This window comes from Podarcis erhardii (assembly GCF_964252035.2).
Source record: "Podarcis erhardii genome assembly, chromosome: 2".
Lineage (NCBI taxonomy): Eukaryota > Metazoa > Chordata > Lepidosauria > Squamata > Lacertidae > Podarcis > Podarcis erhardii.
The window spans coordinates 45,151,092-45,168,871 of record NC_138498.1 but is presented as its reverse complement, the minus strand read 5'-3'; the positions used below and the strand labels follow the sequence as shown (position 1 = coordinate 45,168,871).

The window sequence follows — 17,780 nt, the reverse complement described above, 5'->3', positions numbered from 1 at the left end:
CTGCGGCCCCTTGCCTTTTTTGATTGGCTCAGAAGGCCTGTCAGTATCCCGCAGGGCGGACGCGCCCTGTCGGTCGGCGATACTTCTTTTTTTTTGACGTGCGTGGGCAGCCTAGCAACGTCCCCTCTCCCGTCGTGCTTTGCGGCGCCGGCGTCGTCACCGCTCCCCACCGTGCTCCAGGGCGCGTACGCTCAAGGCAGGCAGGGCGGCGCAAGATGGCGGCGGCGCAAGGCAGGGGCCCAGGCTCCGAGGCGGCCGGGCCGGGCGGAGTGAACGTGTTCGCCAACGACGGCTCCTTCCTAGAGCTCTTTAAGCGGCGCATGGAAGAGGCCGCCGCCGCGGGAGGGAGGAGCGGACCGGGAGCGGGGAAAGCGGGGGCCGAAAAGCAGAGAGAGACCGAGTCTCGGCCGGAGCCGCCCGGGGAACAGGAGCCGCCGGAAAAGAAGCGGAGCGGGAGCGCCCTCAGCTTCGTAAGGGATCCGGGCCCTGACACCCCCTCCTCCCCTTTCCCTTGGCTTACTCCTCTTCGCTTTCTGCCTCCGCCCTCCCCAGACCCCAAAGGACCGAGGCGCTGGCTGGCGCCTTCTGCCTGCCCGTTTTCATCTCCTTTCCTGACATGGTCGCGTGTGCCCTTAATAGGTGCTTGGCAGGCAGAAGCTCAACGGGTGAAGCACTTCCTCACCCCTGTAAAATGTTCTCTCTTCCCCTCCCCCCAGTATTGCTGTTACGGTAGCGGAATAATGTTACCAGGAGCACTGTTAAATTCTCTTCTTCCTCCGAGCTCTCGACAAAGGTTTTCAAAGCTCACTTTAATTCACGTTATGAATTTAAGTCCGATGGGCATGAATATTTAGTGCTGATATCCCTCGCCCCGGTAATATATAGCATAGGTGTATGCAGCAAGCAATTTTTTTAAATGTCTGTTGACAGTGATGGCATACTATAGTCGACATCTGTCATTGCTGTGCAAGTTAATGTTTTACTGGGTTTGTTCATATTGATTGTGGACTTGAAAGTAGGCAGTTCTGGAATACTTCTGTAAGTGCTGTCCCCAATAAATGTTGGGAGGCAATTTTTACTTAACTAGTCCTAATCTCAGTCTATAAAGTAAACATCAAAATCCTTTTTATTCTCTGACCATAAACATATTTGCTCAAAAACTCATTAATTTCAGTGTGCCTTATTTCCAAGTGGGTGAACTTCAAGTTCCAAGCTTGCCTTTTGGGGTTCTTAATAATCCTGCCCCATGACAGAATTACCTGCTTCTGTGCATTTCTAAAAATCAAAGCCATTCAGTATCCACAGCCAAAATAATCCAACAAAATTATGACATTTTGAATCTTAACTTGGGACAGGTAAAAGTGCAAGGTGCAAAATAAATAATTGGATAAACATTCTCTTTTCTGCCTCCTTCTGAGAAACTAAAAGTGTCAATCCTGATGTGTGTAATATAGATTCAAATTGGAAGTAGTAGATCTAGAAGGCCATCCTGTGAACTGCAAGTAAAGTAAAATACCACAACATAATGCTTTAATTTAGCTGTGTTTTGGAGAACCATCTGATAGAGACTGATACAGGCGTTATATGAAAACAAAGGAACTGAGGTGTATTAAGATAAACTAGGCCCTTTTTCTTAAAGCAAACCAGGAGTTTCCCCTGCTTTAAACAGCTGTTGCAAGTAAATGGGGCTTTTGTCTAGCATATGGAAGTTTTTCTGCATAGATAGTATCATGCTTACAACAGAATGAAATCTGTTCAACATCCGTATTGGTGTGATAATTCTGAAGTACCGTAAGCTGCTATTTGGTTCGCAGCTGGATAGAGAAGAATGCAATGTATTCTCTATTAGTTCAGCATTAATAACATAGCCCGTTATAGAAAAGGGGAGGCTACTCAGAATAGAATAACAACAAGGTGCTCTGTGTTTACTAAAACATAAGCTGTTGAGTTCAGTGGGAATTAATACCAGGGTATTGTGTATGGAATTGCAGCCTACGAGTAAGAAAATTAGTATTTTTTCCCTTTCAGTCTTATGAAACCTGGAGTCTCTAGATAGAGGATTCTTGGAGATGGAGCATACGATTGGGCATATGGCATTACTGGCGCTATGAATAGGAAGAGCATAAGGGGCATGTACTGCAGGAATTTCATGATGTGAGCAGGGTGCTGATAGTGGACATTGAAACCCTGCTCTCCTTCCTTAGTTTTTAGCAGAAGGACCCCATCTGTTTTCAAGCTTGTTTTTTTCAAAATGAAAGCTGACATTTCATATTTTAAGCCTCGAGCTGCTCTTAGAAATCCATTTTTTGTTTTACGGAGATTATACAGATTTATAGAATGACAGTAGCACACAGCCCCTCCCTAGACAAGAATAAGACTGACTCTGCCAACTTGATTGTCCTTGTAATTATTAGGAAATCAAACAGTTTCATGTATGTTGTGATGTTTTAGGGGAATGTGAGTGGAAGTTCAGTGTTGATCCTATTTTCTAATGGACATTGAGCCTGGAAAGCATTCAGAATACTTCACTTTTTTTATAAAACATGTCTTTTAATGTTTGGGCTAATCTGTACAGATGTATTGGTGAACACTGCTAAGGTGCCCTTTTACCCTCCTAGCACAACGGTGTAGGTAACGCTCGGCAGCTCTGTACTGACTGACAGGTGTGATGGCGAGCTAAGATGATCTAATTGAAGGACTCCCTATACCGTTATATAGTGGGCAACATTCCCCTTGCAGCTCCCAGGCTCGTATAACGGTTGCAGTCTTCTGTCCCTTCACCCAGGTGGGCAAGCGGAGAGGGGGCAGCAAGCTAGCCCTGAAGACAGGAGTGGTAGCCAAGAAACAAAAGACAGAGGATGAGGTAAGTTAGCATGAACCTCATTTATGTCAGCTTGACAGCCCATGGGGCAGAAATGCTTTTGCTTCCATTTCAGCAGGAATGGAAGTTGAAGCTAATATTCTTCTCCCTCATGCTATCTAAGTTTGGCGCTGATGTTGACCTTCCATCTTTAGGGAAATGGCCATCTTTGGAGTGTGAGAAAATTTGTAGGAGAACTGAACAATGATTTTTGGCCTCTGCTAGAATCTCAGGGGCAGGTTGCTTTAATTTGTGTATGTGAGGGGAGGGAGAGAGAAAGAGACATCACACAGAAAGAATATGAACTCTGCAATAACGGCAGTGGCAACCCTTCAATGAAAAACTGCTATATAGGTCTACAGGAGCAGCAGAAGAGTACTTTATTTCTTGTTCCTGCTTCAGTTGTGATAACAGCAATGAAGCTGGAAGCTTGTGTTCTTCCTTAGTAGGAAAGGTGCTTGTCAAGTGAAATGAAGAACTGTTATTTCCTAGTTAAGTGTTAAGCTTCCCTGTCTATTTCATTTCTGTAAACAGGGTTGTTTCAAATGCTGCATGTACAGAGTTCCTCTTGCATAATAGGACTTCCATCCTTCTCGCATGCACCTTCAAAATCTGCTGCAGAGGGTCCTTGTGAGGGCTGGAAAGGAGAAGATGGGAATGTCTGTTATACCAGCATTGCCTATAACCCAGTGCTTTTAATTCCAATGAGATAATGGCAGATCAAGTACCTGGGGTTATCTTCTTTTTGTCTTCACAATATTATGTGATAGGTTAGACTAAAGAGATGTTGACTACCCCAGTGTCATACTGTGAGGTTTATAGCTGAGCAAGAATTTGAACCTGGGGCTCCCTAGTACAATACAACCCACAGACTCCTAGTTAGATGGTTAGGTTTATGCCATTGTTTTTTGAGAGTTAATGTTTTCTCTATATGGTATGCTTCTGAATAAAATAATTTTAGATATGTAACATTTCATTTTTGCCTCTCCTGTTTTGTTTATAGGTTTTGACAAGTAAAGGTGATGCATGGGCCAAATATATGGCTGAAGTGAAAAAATACAAAGCCCACCAGTGCAGTGATGATGATAAAACCCGACCTTTGGTGAAATAACTCTCATCTCCAGCTTGGACTTTCTCTGATGTACATAATTATTTAAAACGTCAAAGGAGAGTAGCTCTGCCCCACAGACTGAATGCTGCCACGGCAGCAGGTGACTTGCCATGCTTTTATATCTGGGAATTTAGAGCCTCCTTCATTGGTTCATTTATTGTTATCTTCTGAGAACTAAGAACTTTGACTTAGTTGCAGGATTTTTTAATTTGTAATCCCCAAAATAGTGGAATTGGTCTGATATGTCTTTCCCTGAATCACCAGGCAACATACCATGCCCACCATATCTTTAGCATTAAACCTTTGCTTAACACTTCCAGTACTCCTCAGGTTTCCACAATGGGATAAGCTAAATGGATCCATTTTGCCAAATGCTTTATCTGTTTCTGTTGAAGATGAACTTAACATGTGGTCACAATTTCCAAATCCGCATTGCAGACAACAGTAATTCCAGAACACTTTGATGAAAAGGTGACCAGTGCTGAGTTCCTTGGTATGCTTAGTATCTGACAATTCTGTGGGTGCATTTCTGCTTCTGTTTTTTCCTCACCATTTCACTGTACAATACAGTGCGTTATGTGGTTTTATTCTGAATTCCAGTTGCTGCTGATTAAGCTCATTCCTTGCCTTCTGCTATGCATGCTCCAATTTAGCACTGCGGATTATGTTGTGCCTATCTGCTAGCTAAGAAGGTAGAAACTTGGTCTGCACTTAAACCCAATATTAGGAGAAAAATTGGCTAAAATTACAACAAACGTGCTTTGGGACAAATGGAATTTCCAGATATCATGATTCTAGCCTTTGACTAGCCCCTCTGTTCCAGTCCTGGGCTTTGTGGCCAGAGTTCTTTGAGAAAGGCTGTTTGTCTAGCAGTTGTTTGCTGTGTGCATGGGAGCCTATGTTTCTCTTTTTATTCTCCATTTAGACTCCTTATACTTTCAGTGAAGTAGTGTACTAAAGCTGAAACTCAGATAGTTTCTGCAGTGATGTGAGTTCTGTCACTGAGGATGACAACTTCATAGAAAGGCCTTGGGTACATTCTTAGCAGTTGGAATGTCAAGAAATGAGAATACAAACAAGACCTTTTCTAGGATAATTTATAGCCCCCAATTTTTGTGTTGAGGGTGCAGTTGGGCTTATGTTTGAATCTTACTCTTATTTGTGCCATTTCCTTTTCATGGAACAGGCGCTTTGTGTCAGAGAGCAGATATGAAATACCCAACTTCTGCTCAATGCAAAATATACTTGCAGAAGATTTTTAAGCTGAAGGAAAACCAGCTGAAGTTTTATATTCTCATCTAGGAGAGGCCTAAAGGGTGTGTGTTGTTATTGAACAGCCTTTAGGCCAAATGTTTTATATATAAATGCCCTCTCTGCGGAAAAGGTCACTGCTTTCTACCAATCAGAACACTCCGACGGTTGTGTAGGACATGGAAAGTGGAGGAAATACTGGATTGAATCCTGTCTGCAACCCCCAAATCTGTTTTGGATGTTTGGGGGAAATCTCAAAGCAGATTTTGGGAGGGAGGTAGAGGCAGGAAAGGGAGTGGAAGTTCCATGGTGTGAGCAGAAGTCATTCTGCTAATAGAATGATTCTGTTGAGTTCAACCCAACACTCTTGTTTAATTAGTTATGTACACTTGCTGGAATCTCAGCCGACTTGAGTCCTGTTCAGACTTTTTTTCAGCAGAAGATCTAGAGAGGTGTGTACATCTATATGTGTGTAGGCTCTTCAGTGTGATTAGGAAACCTAATCATGTGGCAGAAACTTTCATACATATAACTGTATGCATGTCAAACACTATTTCAGACCTGAATAGGTAGAGATTGGGGAAAGGGCTGGAAGACGTCACCACCTGCTGTATTCAGTTTGAGGTAGTGTCTGAAAGGAGCTCGGGGTGGTCATATATGAGACTTTACTGTTTAAAGCCTGAAGCAACTTGGAAGGGTTAAATATTTCACTGGTATCTGGTTACACACCTGTTATAAAGTGGTGGCAGCTTGCTTCCTTGTTCTACACTAGATCAGACTCCTTTATTGCTTTTGACCTCCACAACCTGGCTTAGAGCACTGATAATCATTCTTACTACTAGCTTTTTAAAATAAAATTCTGTTGTGGATATTGATTAGCTAGCTTTGTCTTGTTTCCTTTCTATTTCTTTTTTATGATAAAAGGTATTTTTACTTATACAGGTAGTGACCATTTTGTGTGTAGTCAATTGAAAAGTGACGGCCAGCAGATGGGTTGTTTTGGACCCGGTGGAGGGTGGAATGGGGACAGGGTGGGCTTATGCGCACTTCTCTGAAGAGTGCAAATGCCAAGAACGCAACCCCTGCGCAAATGGGGAGTTGCCTGTATAACCTATGGCTGGGTAAGTACCTTTCAGAGGTAATCATGCTACTCTGTTGCAGCAAAAACAGTAAATATGTGGCACCTTGAAGACTTAACAAATATATTAGCGGTCTGTGCATTTGTGGACTAAAGTACTTGATCATATGCAAGAAGTGTTATCTTTTAAATTTTATACACAGACATTGGTAGTGGGGTTAGGAGGATATAAAATGCAAGGGACATTAAAATTTTTGTTAATATATGTAAAATCATTAGTGACTCTTCACTGCTTTGTGAATATTCACTAATGATTGTTATGTATTTAAGTTTTAACATAGGAGGAAATTCTAAAAGGCACAAAGTAGACTAACTACACTGCTAATAGTTCTCCCTCTCCTATCACATGTGGAATCCAATGTGATGTAGTGGTTGAGAGTGCTGGATCTGGGGCTTGGAAGATGAACATTCAAATGAAGCTCATTGGATGACCATGGGCCAATCACTTTCTTTCAGCTTAATGGGCTACAAGGATAAAATGGGGGAAAGGCAAACTATGTACACTCCTTGAACTCTTCACAGTAAGTACAGGATATAAACATATTTTTTAGCTTAAGATAACTTTATGCATCTGGTGAAGGTGCAATTGCACTTTGCTAGGAAACATTTCCAGAGGGCAAGATTCATAGACTGTTCATTCACTATTCTGGAAAATACGTGGTTAAAGAATGAACTAATAATAGCAGGGGTATGAAAACACATTCATTGCAGTTACAACAGTTGCTTGATATATTCATCTTTATTTCTAGGTGTTGCTGCTTGTTCTTTTCAAAACCCAATGATAGATAACCCATATTTTTGTTCACTGTGAAAATTTATTTGAAAGTATCATTTCTGCTAGATGTTGTTCTGGCCTGGTTATAATGCCCCAGCCAGAACTTTGATCACTTACCTCTTTTCAGTTGCTTGAGGCCCTATACCCAGTTGCCAGCAGAACAACTTTGTTTCCACTCCAGCCAGTCTTCAGATGTGCATTAGACATCCCTTTGATTGATGCTAGTTTGTGTATCGGGCCAAATGGAACTCAGGGTGCTGTTGCTCACTCCACAGTCGACCATCTTTACATATGAAGCTGCCTTATACAGTCAGGCTAGTAGCATGTGTTGTTCAGTACTGTCTGACTGATGGTTGTTCCTCGGAGATTTGGGCAGAGGTCTTCACCAGTACTTGATACTTTTCATTAGTGTAGTGGTGCTGCCCCAGGAGGATTTTGGGGCAGGAATCCACCCAAATGTAGTACAGCTAGCTTGCCACATTTTAAAATAGGTAAGTAATGTGCTTTACCATCTAAAGAGTGGAGCCTGCTTAAGACCATTAAGTTCAGAATCTAAAATTACTTAACTGTACCACTGGATGGTACCACAGAGCCTAGGGCCTGCCAATCAGAAGGTTGGCGGTTCGAATCCCCACGATGAGGTGAGCTCCCGTTGCTCGGTCCCAGCTCCTGCCAACCTAGCAGTTCGAAAGCATGTCAAAGTGCAAATAGATAAATAGGTACTGCTCCAGTGGGAAGGTAAACGGCGTTTCTGTGCGCTGCTCTGGTTTGCCAGAAGCAGCTTAGTCATGCTGGCCACATGACCCGGAAGCTGCCTGCGGACACATGCCAGCTCCCTTGGCCAGTAAAGCGAGATGAGCGCTGCAACCCCAGAGTCGTTCACGACTGGACTTTACGGTCAGGGGTCCCTTTACCTTTATACCATTGAATTAAGAGATGCCTCTCCACCTTTGGGGAGATAATATGGGTTTTTAAAAATGTCATCCCTGCCATTATTACTTTTTCTACTTCTACATTCCTCTCTCCCCTGCTATTTGGTGCAAGCATGCGTTGAAAGTATTTCTCACTTTATACTTAAGATGACAGTTGCAAAGGTAAATATGAAACTTGTAGCAAACCAGCTACAAATCAGGCCCTGATGTGACTGCAGGAGAAGCAGCCTTCAGGAACATAGTTTGAATCTTATCTACTGCTCTACTCCATTTCCCATCTCCTGTCATCCCTTTAAGACAACAACTATACTGCTCCTTATTAGTTGTTGCTGTTCCTTCAAGGCAAGAAAGCTCTCTAGGGAACTGGGCTGCAGCTGCTTCTCTGCTCACCACCCTTGGGATCCTGCTATTGAAAAGTGGTTTGTGATGTAGCTTAGAAAGCAGCTGCTGCTATTCCTTTCCTGGGACAATAAGTAAAGAGGAAGGGCCAAGTCTCAGCATGGACCTTGCAACTCTAAAATTATGCCTGATCAAAAATGGACTAAACACCATCTTTTCAAAAAGACAAGGTAGTACAGAAAAGAAACACTGATGATTGACCAGTAGAAGAATTCTCCTTGTCAAGTGCTGCTGACATTCATCTTAGCTGGAAAGAGTGATGGAAGAAAAGGGATATGAGCAGTCCGCTTTGCCCAAATACTTATTTCTACAAGGGATTATATGCAATCTATTTTATTTCCATTTGAATGCAACACACATCAGTTTTACTTTCAAGTGCTAGATCCTTGTTAAGGACAATGCATAATCAGAAAAGCACTTTCACGCCTCTCCACTTGCAAGGCAATAAACAGCATGACTAAGGGAAGCCTTTCCAAACAGTGGGCTTGCTGCATGGCATTAGTCGTTAGCAGTTTCTTATGGGACAAGAGTCTTCATTTTGTGTAAGGCAAACAGAGTAAACATTGGGCAAACAAACAGTTTCTTTACCCTTTACAATTGTGCACCTGAATGCCTTAACCCACCATCTGCAGAGGAGGCTTTTGTACTTCATCACTAACTTACTAAAAAGCTGTTATTAACTCTTCTGCCTCCTTCACCTTAAAAGCATCTTAAAATCTTTACAAGCAGAAGAGAGGAAGTGAAAAGTATGTATCGTTCACTCTTAGTTGAAACATGAACCTTTTAAACAGAAGCACCCCAACTCCAACTACAGAAATCAAGCTCAAGTCCCTGCCAAGGTCACTGCTCCAAATTGCCCCCACAAAGAACTGAGACAAACCCCTTAGACTTGTTTTGTGCATTGTAGCACAAGTGCTACTGGGTAAGATTTCAATACTGGCCAAGCTTTTAAAGACGCTTGTTTCCCACCTGGTTAAAAGAAGCATTTGTGGGGTAACGGAGAAATGCTTTTAAAAAAAAAACAACACTTCTCAAAACTCCAGATTCTGCCACAAACCAACCAGAGTTGATGTGACAATGCTAAAACTCCTTTTCTGGATTTGAAATTACAAGATCTTTGCAACCAGTGCCAGCTTTAAACAACTCTCTCTTTTCGGTCAAAGAGTTGCAGTCCCCTCCCATGTAACACCCCAGACCTGTACCTGATAACTCAGTGGGGATTTAAACAGGTATGTGGGTAAGAATAGTCCTAAGGAACAATCTTGATCTTTTTAAAAAGAAAAGAAAAAAACAGCATTTGTGGGTGGAGTGAAAGGACAATTCTTGCTTTGCCATTTCGCCCCCAGTCTCCACCTACTCTGGTTACAATTCTCAAATATGGCACAAATCAGCCTTTAGCACAGCCAGCCAAGCTAGAATGGTTCTGTGTTGTCATCAAGGCCTGGGATCAGATTCTCTGACATAGGATCTTTGGTGTATCCCAGAAGTGTGCAAATAAAAGAGTGTGCCACATCCCAGCCCCCCACACAGCCAGAGCCTGGAAGCATTAACAAGAGCAGGGCACCGAGCCACCTCAGTTAGTCTCGTAGGAGGACAGAAGAGCAGCGTCAACTGGCTCCATGCAAGAAGGGCAGGTGAATGATCGCATCAGCCAGTCGTCAATGCAGTGAACGTGGTAGATGTGCAGGCAGGGCAAGAACCGAATGGGGTCTCCGTATACAAAATCCAGCATGCAGATCACACACCTGAAATCAGGCAGAGAGAAAAGGAAATGTTATTAAGACACTAAGATGGCTTCTAAAACATCTCTCTCGCATTTTCTGCCCAATTTGCCACCACATGGTAAGTTCAGGTATCCAAGTAAAGAACTACTAGCTGGCAAGTCATCTAGTCTCACTATTCCATTCTTAACAGTGTCTAATACTGGTTGTGGTGCTGGAAAGCATGCAAGCCTGTTACGTACAGAGCGCTCTATCTTAAATAGTTTGCTTTGACTTCCAAGGTTCAAGGATGACCCTCTACCTACATCTATTCCAAAACATGGACATTACCCCAGCTGAAAGTTGCTGCTGTATAGTCACATTTTATTGGATGTTTTTAAATACACACTGTCTTCATAGCAAATAACTCTTTAAGGTTAGATGGATGCAGAGGCTGACGAGAAAATATTTCACTTTAAATATGATGAATGCTAATTTCACCTTGTGTTATATAGTTGGGAAAAATATTGCTTTGTTGGAAAAATGATGGTGGGGAGCTAACTTTTGCCTAAATTAACTTTTGTATGAGGTCTGAGGAATTGAGGCAAATTGGGGTCTGAATCTACTCAAGAGATCTCAACTCAAATATGAAGTTTCTGACTTAATAAAAATATGTACAGTGGTACCTCGGGTTAAGAACTTAATTCGTTCCAGAGGTCTGTTCTTAACCTGAGGTACCACTTTAGCTAATTGGGCCTCCCTCCACCACGCAATTTCTCTTCTCATCCTGAAGCAAAGTTCTTAACCCAAGGTATTATTTCTGGGTTAGCGGAGTCTGTAACTTGAAGCTCCTGTAACCTGAAGTACCACTGTATATTGTCCCAAAGATCAACCTCCACACCTGAAGACGAAAGTAGCCAATGTGACACTAATTTTTAAAATGGGATCCAGGGGGAATCCTAGAAATTACAGGCTGGTTAGCTTAACACCTGTCCTGAAAAAACTGGTAGAGAGCATTGTTAAGGATAAAATGACTAAGCATATAGAAGAACAAACCTTACTAAAGCAGACAGAAAGTGGAGTCCCACAAGAATTAGTATTGGGACCTGTACTTTTTTTTAAATAATAATAAAAAAACAAGCTAGAGCAGTTAGGTGGCCTAGTTTGCTCATGACAATAAGTTGTTCAGGGTGGTTAAATCATAAAGGGATTGTGAAAAGCTCTAAAAGAACTTCTCCAAAACTGAGAGAACGAGCAAATAAATGAAAAATAATGCGGTCTGAACTGGTAGTGATTGACCAGGAATCAGACCAGGGATAGTCAACCTTTTTATGCCTAAAGTCATCATTTTTTAAAACCAAGAATTGGACAGTACAATATACCCATATTCCATTTTGGAAAGGGAATTGCTACACACTGTCAGTGGGATATAAAGGCTATATATGCATCTACTAGCAAATAGTCTCAGTGAACTGGATAAACACAAAGCATTGCACATGGAAAACATACTCTTTGATTTTCTTTTCCGATGGCTCTGTGCCTGGATCAAATATTCCTTTGGGAAGATGTTGAATCAGCCCAATCCTCTGAGCTATACGGATCTGCTCCTCTTCTGTTAGTTGTGTGGCAAGACGTGCCTGGCTGGGCGTTGGGTGATATACTGGAATTGGTGCATGTTCCTAGAAATTCAGAAGACAGAGTGGCTGAGTGATTGCTACTCTTGTAACCAGCCAGTAATCAAATGGAGATAAACCCACACTCAACATACAGCAATTCAGCCGTCAACTATTCTTTCTTCACAGACCCCTATATTACTCCAGTAGAGCTAGTTATTCAACATATTTCCACAAATGTGGCAAAAGTAAATAACCCTGCAGGCTCCTACATTTACATACTTAACTTTTCGCCATACCCAAGCTGAAACTGTCAGATAATATCTACTCTGTAGTACACCAGATGGGCTAAATCATGGTGCTGTCATGTTTCTGATTGGCATTTTAAGTTTTTAAAGGGGAGTGAGCCAGCAATTGCTAACTAAACAGCAAGTTCATCATTTGCAGATGCATAAAAAGCCCTTCTGTCTGCTCTGGACTCTGGTGTTGGGATCCTTGCAGAACTAATTAACTCACCATAAAACAATCAGATCCATCTCTTGCTCCTCTATTTTGGGATGTATCTAGACAAGCATTTATTGTGAGACAGTGGTCCAATAATATACTGTTAGCTTGGAATGCCCATGGCCCCAATTGCTTTCATGCAGCAGAATGCCCTTGCTCCCAAGCCACTGCATTTAAAATGAAGACATTTTAGCAAATTGCAAGTTGCCCCCATAGAGATGCATTAAATTACTGGTCTCTAAAGCAGATGATAATTGTTAGGAACACTGCCCCAATCAAGATTTGGGACACAAGAATTGCAGTGCTGGCTGAAATCAATAGTCTACCTAATTCAGCATTTTGTCTAAAAGTGGCCAGTGAAAAGCTAAAGAAGTTCAGAAGCAGAACATATGGTAACATCCATTCTGTGTTGTTAGTAAACATTATCTAATCATCTTTAGTACACTCTTCTTAAATATGGAAGTTCCTCAGTGTATTTATCATTTGTTTATTTCCTTTAGAAAGCAATCTATAATATAATAGTGTATGGATTTTTGTGTGTGTGAAGCAGGGTTTTCATTTGTCTAATCACAATATTTCAGGAGGTAACCCAAAGAGTTTCTGAAATTAATGTGAATAAATTCCCCACACATTCTAACAGCCATCTTCCCAAGATCCACTCTGGTACTTTGAGATATGGAATCTTGATGTTTTGTTCTAGCCACCCTTTTAAACTAAGTTTGTGCTGCCTTTACCTTCCCCAGGTTAGGAAGAAACCACCAGAATTTCCCTCAGTCTTTCCTAATTCTTCTTCCATAGACTGTCTGTCCCCACATTGGAGAATGCTACTCGGCAGGTATGGCAGCTTGCAAAAATGCAAGAGAAACATGCAGCTGCTCCACAATAAACCTCAGACATGGGAAAGCAAATATCAAAGGCACATAGGACAACTGTTGAAATGGACAAGACATAACAATCATGCGTGTTCTATGTCATTTTTCTGCAGAAAGAAATGGTGGTGTTATGAAATCTGACTCTGCATTCCTGGTTACCACATCTTCTAAAGATTTGTCAGGATGGTTGAAAGCACACCTAGCATAAGATAGCCTGGAGTCTAAACATCCATTTTCAACCAAGCCTTTTTAGTAATTGATTGGTTATGTTCAGTACTGTACTGCTCATTGAGAGCCATTTCCCACATTAACCCAGGTTTCCCACCAAACATACAATTTGTGGGGCTGCAGTCAATCTTGGCCCACTGACAAACATGCCTGTATGATGCCTGTACTTCAAAGCAGGTCCTGTCACGTTTACATTCTACATTATAAGTTGTATGCTTCATCATGTGGAGCAGTTCACAGCTCAACATGAATTTGGGTCTCCTCACTTCAGATCCACTGCTCATTCTTATAAATCACACCACACTACAGTATTTCTGCTCCCCAGTTCTTATCTTCTATAACTGACTCATGACTTTGAGTTCTTCACCATGAATGCCCACCATGACCCCTGCCCTATTCACACAACTCATGTTTCCATAGCTTTTTGAGAGAACCTTGACCCATGACCTCAGACTCACACAGGACAGTCCAAAGGTTAAAGGGCAATACTAATGCCAATGCAAAAATATCGATTACCTTTCTGTGCTTGACACTGTTCTGTCTCCTGCTCAACGTTGTACATCCATTCCCAAGTCAATACTGGGCTTAACTCACCCCAGTAACATCCACTCTCCAGGTAGGGTGAGAGGGCATCAAGCCCCATTCTTGTGTCTCCTTAGCATACCTGGATGAGGTCGGGGGTCTCCACTCTAATCTGTTATCCCAGTTTCTTTCTATAGCTACTGTTCCAGCTCACCCCGCCCTACTTACCCCAAGAACCCGGAAGGCAAAGCCAATACCCGACCCCTGCCCACCCCCAAAATGCCACCCGAATTTCCTCGCCCCATATGTCGGCTTCCTACTCCCTTGCGTAGCAGAACCCCGTAGGCTACCCAGGGCTGGCCCCGACGCCCAGCACCACAGTCGGCGAGGCTTGGGGGAACCCGCCCCACAGCCCCCCTTTCGCCCTCCGCCCCACAACCCCCGACCCGCTACCTGGTAGGGGGGCGGCGGGACAGGGATGGGCGGTGGAGACGGATCCCCAGGCCCAAGGCTCGCCCCGTCGCCGGTAGAGTCGTTGAGCAGCGACAGGTCATCGGCCGCCTGCGAGGAAAGGCAGCCCCCCATGCTCGCCCGAGCCCGCCCGCTCGGGGCCGCTGCCGGGTCCGGCCCGGGCAACCTCCCTCCCCCAGCTCCGGAATGGGAGGGGGGCGCAGGGGAGGAGCGGCGTGTCGCAAGTCTTATCGGGAAATGTAGTTCTAAAGACTGGATCTCCGCGCTTGCGCAGTGTGAAGCAACCCGACCGCGGAGGGATAGGGCGTAGCAGCGGAAAATAGACGGAAAGGTAAAGTGGAATTCCGATAGGCAGCGATAAACAAAAGAAGCACCTTCAAACGGTATTACAGCGTAAATTAAATCTGAACATTTCTATGCGCAGCAGAGTTTATCTTATAGTTATCCATAACTATTCTAATTATAGTATTTTCTAACTATACTAATTTTCATGTTTCGATTGCGATCTACATTATGTCGCAAGTAAATAGCATAAAAAGGTAGACCAACCAACCGAGTTGTTCTTGAGTGCTCGGGCTGAGGATCACATCTGAACCAGAAGAATCTTACTTCAATATTGCGTGTAAAGATTAAACTGTCTAAATCCTGCTTGGTGCATTGATTTGTTCCGGATTAGGAGACCAGGGTTCAACGCCCCCTCCCCGCGAAGCCCACTTGGTGATCTTGGGCAACACACTGCCTTTCTGCCTACTCTATCATACAGGATTGCTGCGAGGATTAAATGCGGGGGGTAGAGAACCGTATCTATCACCTTGAGTGCTTGGGAGGAAAAGCGTGATATGAAAATGCTACTTATATGACAGTGAATTTTTACTATGAGCCCTTGAGTTCCCTGTAATGTTCATCATAAGTTGTATCCAACACTGCTGTTCATTCATATAGACTTCCCATCCTCTCCAACTCTTCCCCCATCCTGTCATGTGCTCTCAAAATCTGCTCTGGTGGGTTTTCCAGAGCAGACTATGGGAGTAGCATGACCTTTGGCCTTTGACCATCTGTGGCCTTTTAAAAGTAGGTGGGAAGTATTTAATGTATTTTTCCTCTGGGTTTTAATGTATCTATATATAAAGGTAAAGGGACCCCTGAATGTTAGGTCCAGTTGTGGACTCTGGGGTTGTGGCGCTCATCTTTCTTTACTGGCTGAGGGAGCCGGCGTACAGCTTCCGGGTCATGTGGCCAGCATGACTAAGCCGCTTCTTGCAAATCAGAGCAGCGCACGGAAACACCATTTACCTTCCCGCCGGAGTGGTACCTATTTATCTAATTGCACTTTTTGGCGTGCTTTCGAACTGCTAAATTGGCAGGAGCAGGGACCGATCAACGGGAGCTCACCCGGTCGTGGGGATTCAAACCACTGACCTTCTGATCAGCAAGCCCTAGGCTCTGTGGTTTAACCCAGAGCGCCACCCATACCTTGCGTTGCAAACGTGATCCGTGCAGCAGGCACATTCGCAACCTGCAGTGCTTAGTGTGCGCAGATGCGCGACATGATTTGGTGTTTCTGTGCATGCACCAAAACCAGGAAGTAACCCATTCTGATACTTCCAGGTACGGCGCGGTCTGCAATCCAAAAACACGCAACCCACATCGTTCGTAACCCTAGGTATGACTGTAGTCACTTTGGGTTGCCCTGGGAAAGATAGGGAGACTAACAAATATAATAATAATAATCCCATAATACAGAATCATCAACCTGATAAATCTCTCCGTAGCAGCCCATGCATGGACAGTTACCTTGTCATGTACTGTACAAGAAACATATATGCAATAAAAGAGTGCCATACATGTGACAATCAAACAACCTAGCCCTAAGCATTGTCACATCTTATACAAACAAGATTATAATGTTTAGCTATAAATAGTTTATAATGAAGCTGTCGGCAAATGTGACAGCCTGGTAGCCTATTTGGAAGCAAGGGTTTGCCCCCTGAAGCATGGGCGTAGCCAAGGGGGGGCAGGGAGGGGCGGCTGCCCCCACAAATCAATAAAAATACATAGCTGAGGTTCTCCCCCCTCTAACAAAAATCCTGGCTACGCCGGTGCCCTGAAGCCCCCTACCACGGGGGTTTTGCCCATCTTTGAGCAGGCGGCCATGATCTGTTGCTTGCACGGGGCTGCTCCCCGTGTGGTTTGTTTGATCGCTCCCAACTCTGTAATCTTTTTACGTTTCTCTGCCAACATTATTTGAAGATAGCACTGCATATGCTCCGTAGAACGCAATGGGCACGCCTCCGCCCCCTCCTCCAGAAATATGCATCCACGAGACTCCAGAAGCGCCCCCTCATGTCTTATACCGACAAAAGGCGGCGCCACCCCGCCCGGCTCGGAGTCCGGGTCAGGCTAGACGCGCCAGCCCGGCCACGTGGGCGGGGACAGCCTCCCTAGCCCAACGGCCGCTTGAACTCCTTTTTCCCTTCGGTGACACCGCCTGCTACACTGAGCACGGAAAGGCGCCCGGTGGCTCTTGGAAAAAGAACTGTTCGCTTGCGTTTTTAGGTAGACGCGAAGCTATTAGTTTTTTCCCCCAGCCAACGGAAGTTTGCACCGGAAGAAAAACTTTAAAAACAAGCGAAACGAAATCTCTTCGGGGTGACAACGTGCAGCTGGGCGACAGAGTCAAGCCTCCCGCCGTCTGGCACTGTAGCGCTTCATCAGCGGCCAAGTTAGGTTGCGCGACGTGACGTCAGCCACCTGCCTCAAGGCGCCGCGCTTCCATCCGGACTAGTGGACGGAGGGAGGAGAGGGCGTGGCTACCGCCCTTTCTCCCGAGCCACGTGATGTGCTTGCTTTGCCCTCGTCTATAGACGTGCGCGAGCGGGTCCTCTGCTCCTCCCCTTTTTCTTTCCTTTTTTCCCTATTGGTCTTAGTCACGTGAGCGGCAGAGACGGCGGCCGGCCCGGCTCATCGCCCGCGTGTCGCGTTCGTCTTGCCGCCCCCACCTTCTTCTTCCCTCCTTCGGCGCCGAAGCCGCGGCCTGAACCTGGGCACGCGGGAACCGGGCAGGTACAGCGCCGGGCTTCCCTGGGCGCGCGTGGGAAGCTCGGTGGTTGGGGCGCGCCGTGAGCGGGCGTGTGAGGGGATGGCGCGAGGCTCCCCCGGCTTCGGCCTAGGCAGGGATTTCGCGAAGGCGAAGCCTTCAAGGAGCCGGGCTTGGGCGGGTGGCTGGCTGGCTGGCTGGCGGGCGGGGGTTAGGTCGCCCAGCGGCTGAGGAGGCAGGGCGGGAGTGGGGCGGAATCTGAAACGGCCCGGTCGTGGGCGGCGAGGCGGGCGGGCGGGCGGGGGGGACCGAGTTGGCCGGGCCTGATCTGATTGGGGCGAGACGTTGCCGGCTAAGCTGCTGGGCT

The 17,780-nt window shown here is 44.9% G+C and overlaps 3 protein-coding genes across 3 annotated transcripts in view; 2 read left to right on the top strand and 1 right to left on the bottom strand.

The window, feature by feature from the left end:
- The first annotated feature begins 145 nt into the window (after positions 1 to 145).
- On the top strand, positions 146 to 6,097 carry TRIR (telomerase RNA component interacting RNase). Its single transcript, XM_081846778.1, has 3 exons — positions 146 to 470; positions 2,786 to 2,863; positions 3,864 to 6,097. Exons 1-3 carry the CDS (start codon positions 216 to 218, stop codon positions 3,969 to 3,971), a joined length of 441 nt encoding a protein of 146 aa, XP_081702904.1. The 5' UTR covers positions 146 to 215; the 3' UTR covers positions 3,972 to 6,097.
- A 2,686-nt stretch (positions 6,098 to 8,783) lies between these two features.
- Positions 8,784 to 14,568, bottom strand: LOC309333360 (RING finger protein 11-like). The gene is made up of 3 exons (XM_081846753.1): positions 14,359 to 14,568; positions 11,676 to 11,845; positions 8,784 to 10,211 (listed from the first exon to the last, which is right to left on the bottom strand). The coding sequence occupies exons 1-3, from the start codon at positions 14,488 to 14,490 to the stop codon at positions 10,040 to 10,042; spliced, it is 474 nt and encodes a 157-aa protein (XP_081702879.1). The 5' UTR covers positions 14,491 to 14,568; the 3' UTR covers positions 8,784 to 10,039.
- Positions 14,569 to 17,280: 2,712 nt separating this feature from the next.
- The window catches only part of TNPO2 (transportin 2), a 32,031-nt gene continuing 31,531 nt past the window's right edge, over positions 17,281 to 17,780 (top strand). Inside the window, exon 1 of the mRNA XM_081845960.1 lies at positions 17,281 to 17,439. The gene's annotated coding sequence lies outside the window, so the exon portion shown is untranslated. The remainder of the gene's footprint in view (positions 17,440 to 17,780) is intronic.

Coding starts and splice junctions, on each gene's coding strand:
- TRIR (XM_081846778.1), top strand. CDS start 216: ATGGCGGCGGCGCAAGGCAGGGGCCCAGGCTCCGAGGCGGCCGGGCCG. Junction 471..2,785: donor GCGGGAGCGCCCTCAGCTTC/GTAAGGGATCCG, acceptor CCCTTCACCCAG/GTGGGCAAGCGGAGAGGGGG. Junction 2,864..3,863: donor AACAAAAGACAGAGGATGAG/GTAAGTTAGCAT, acceptor TTTTGTTTATAG/GTTTTGACAAGTAAAGGTGA.
- LOC309333360 (XM_081846753.1), bottom strand. CDS start 14,490: ATGGGGGGCTGCCTTTCCTCGCAGGCGGCCGATGACCTGTCGCTGCTC. Junction 11,846..14,358: donor TCCCGCCGCCCCCCTACCAG/GTAGCGGGTCGG, acceptor CTGAATTTCTAG/GAACATGCACCAATTCCAGT. Junction 10,212..11,675: donor TCGGAAAAGAAAATCAAAGA/GTATGTTTTCCA, acceptor GCCTGATTTCAG/GTGTGTGATCTGCATGCTGG.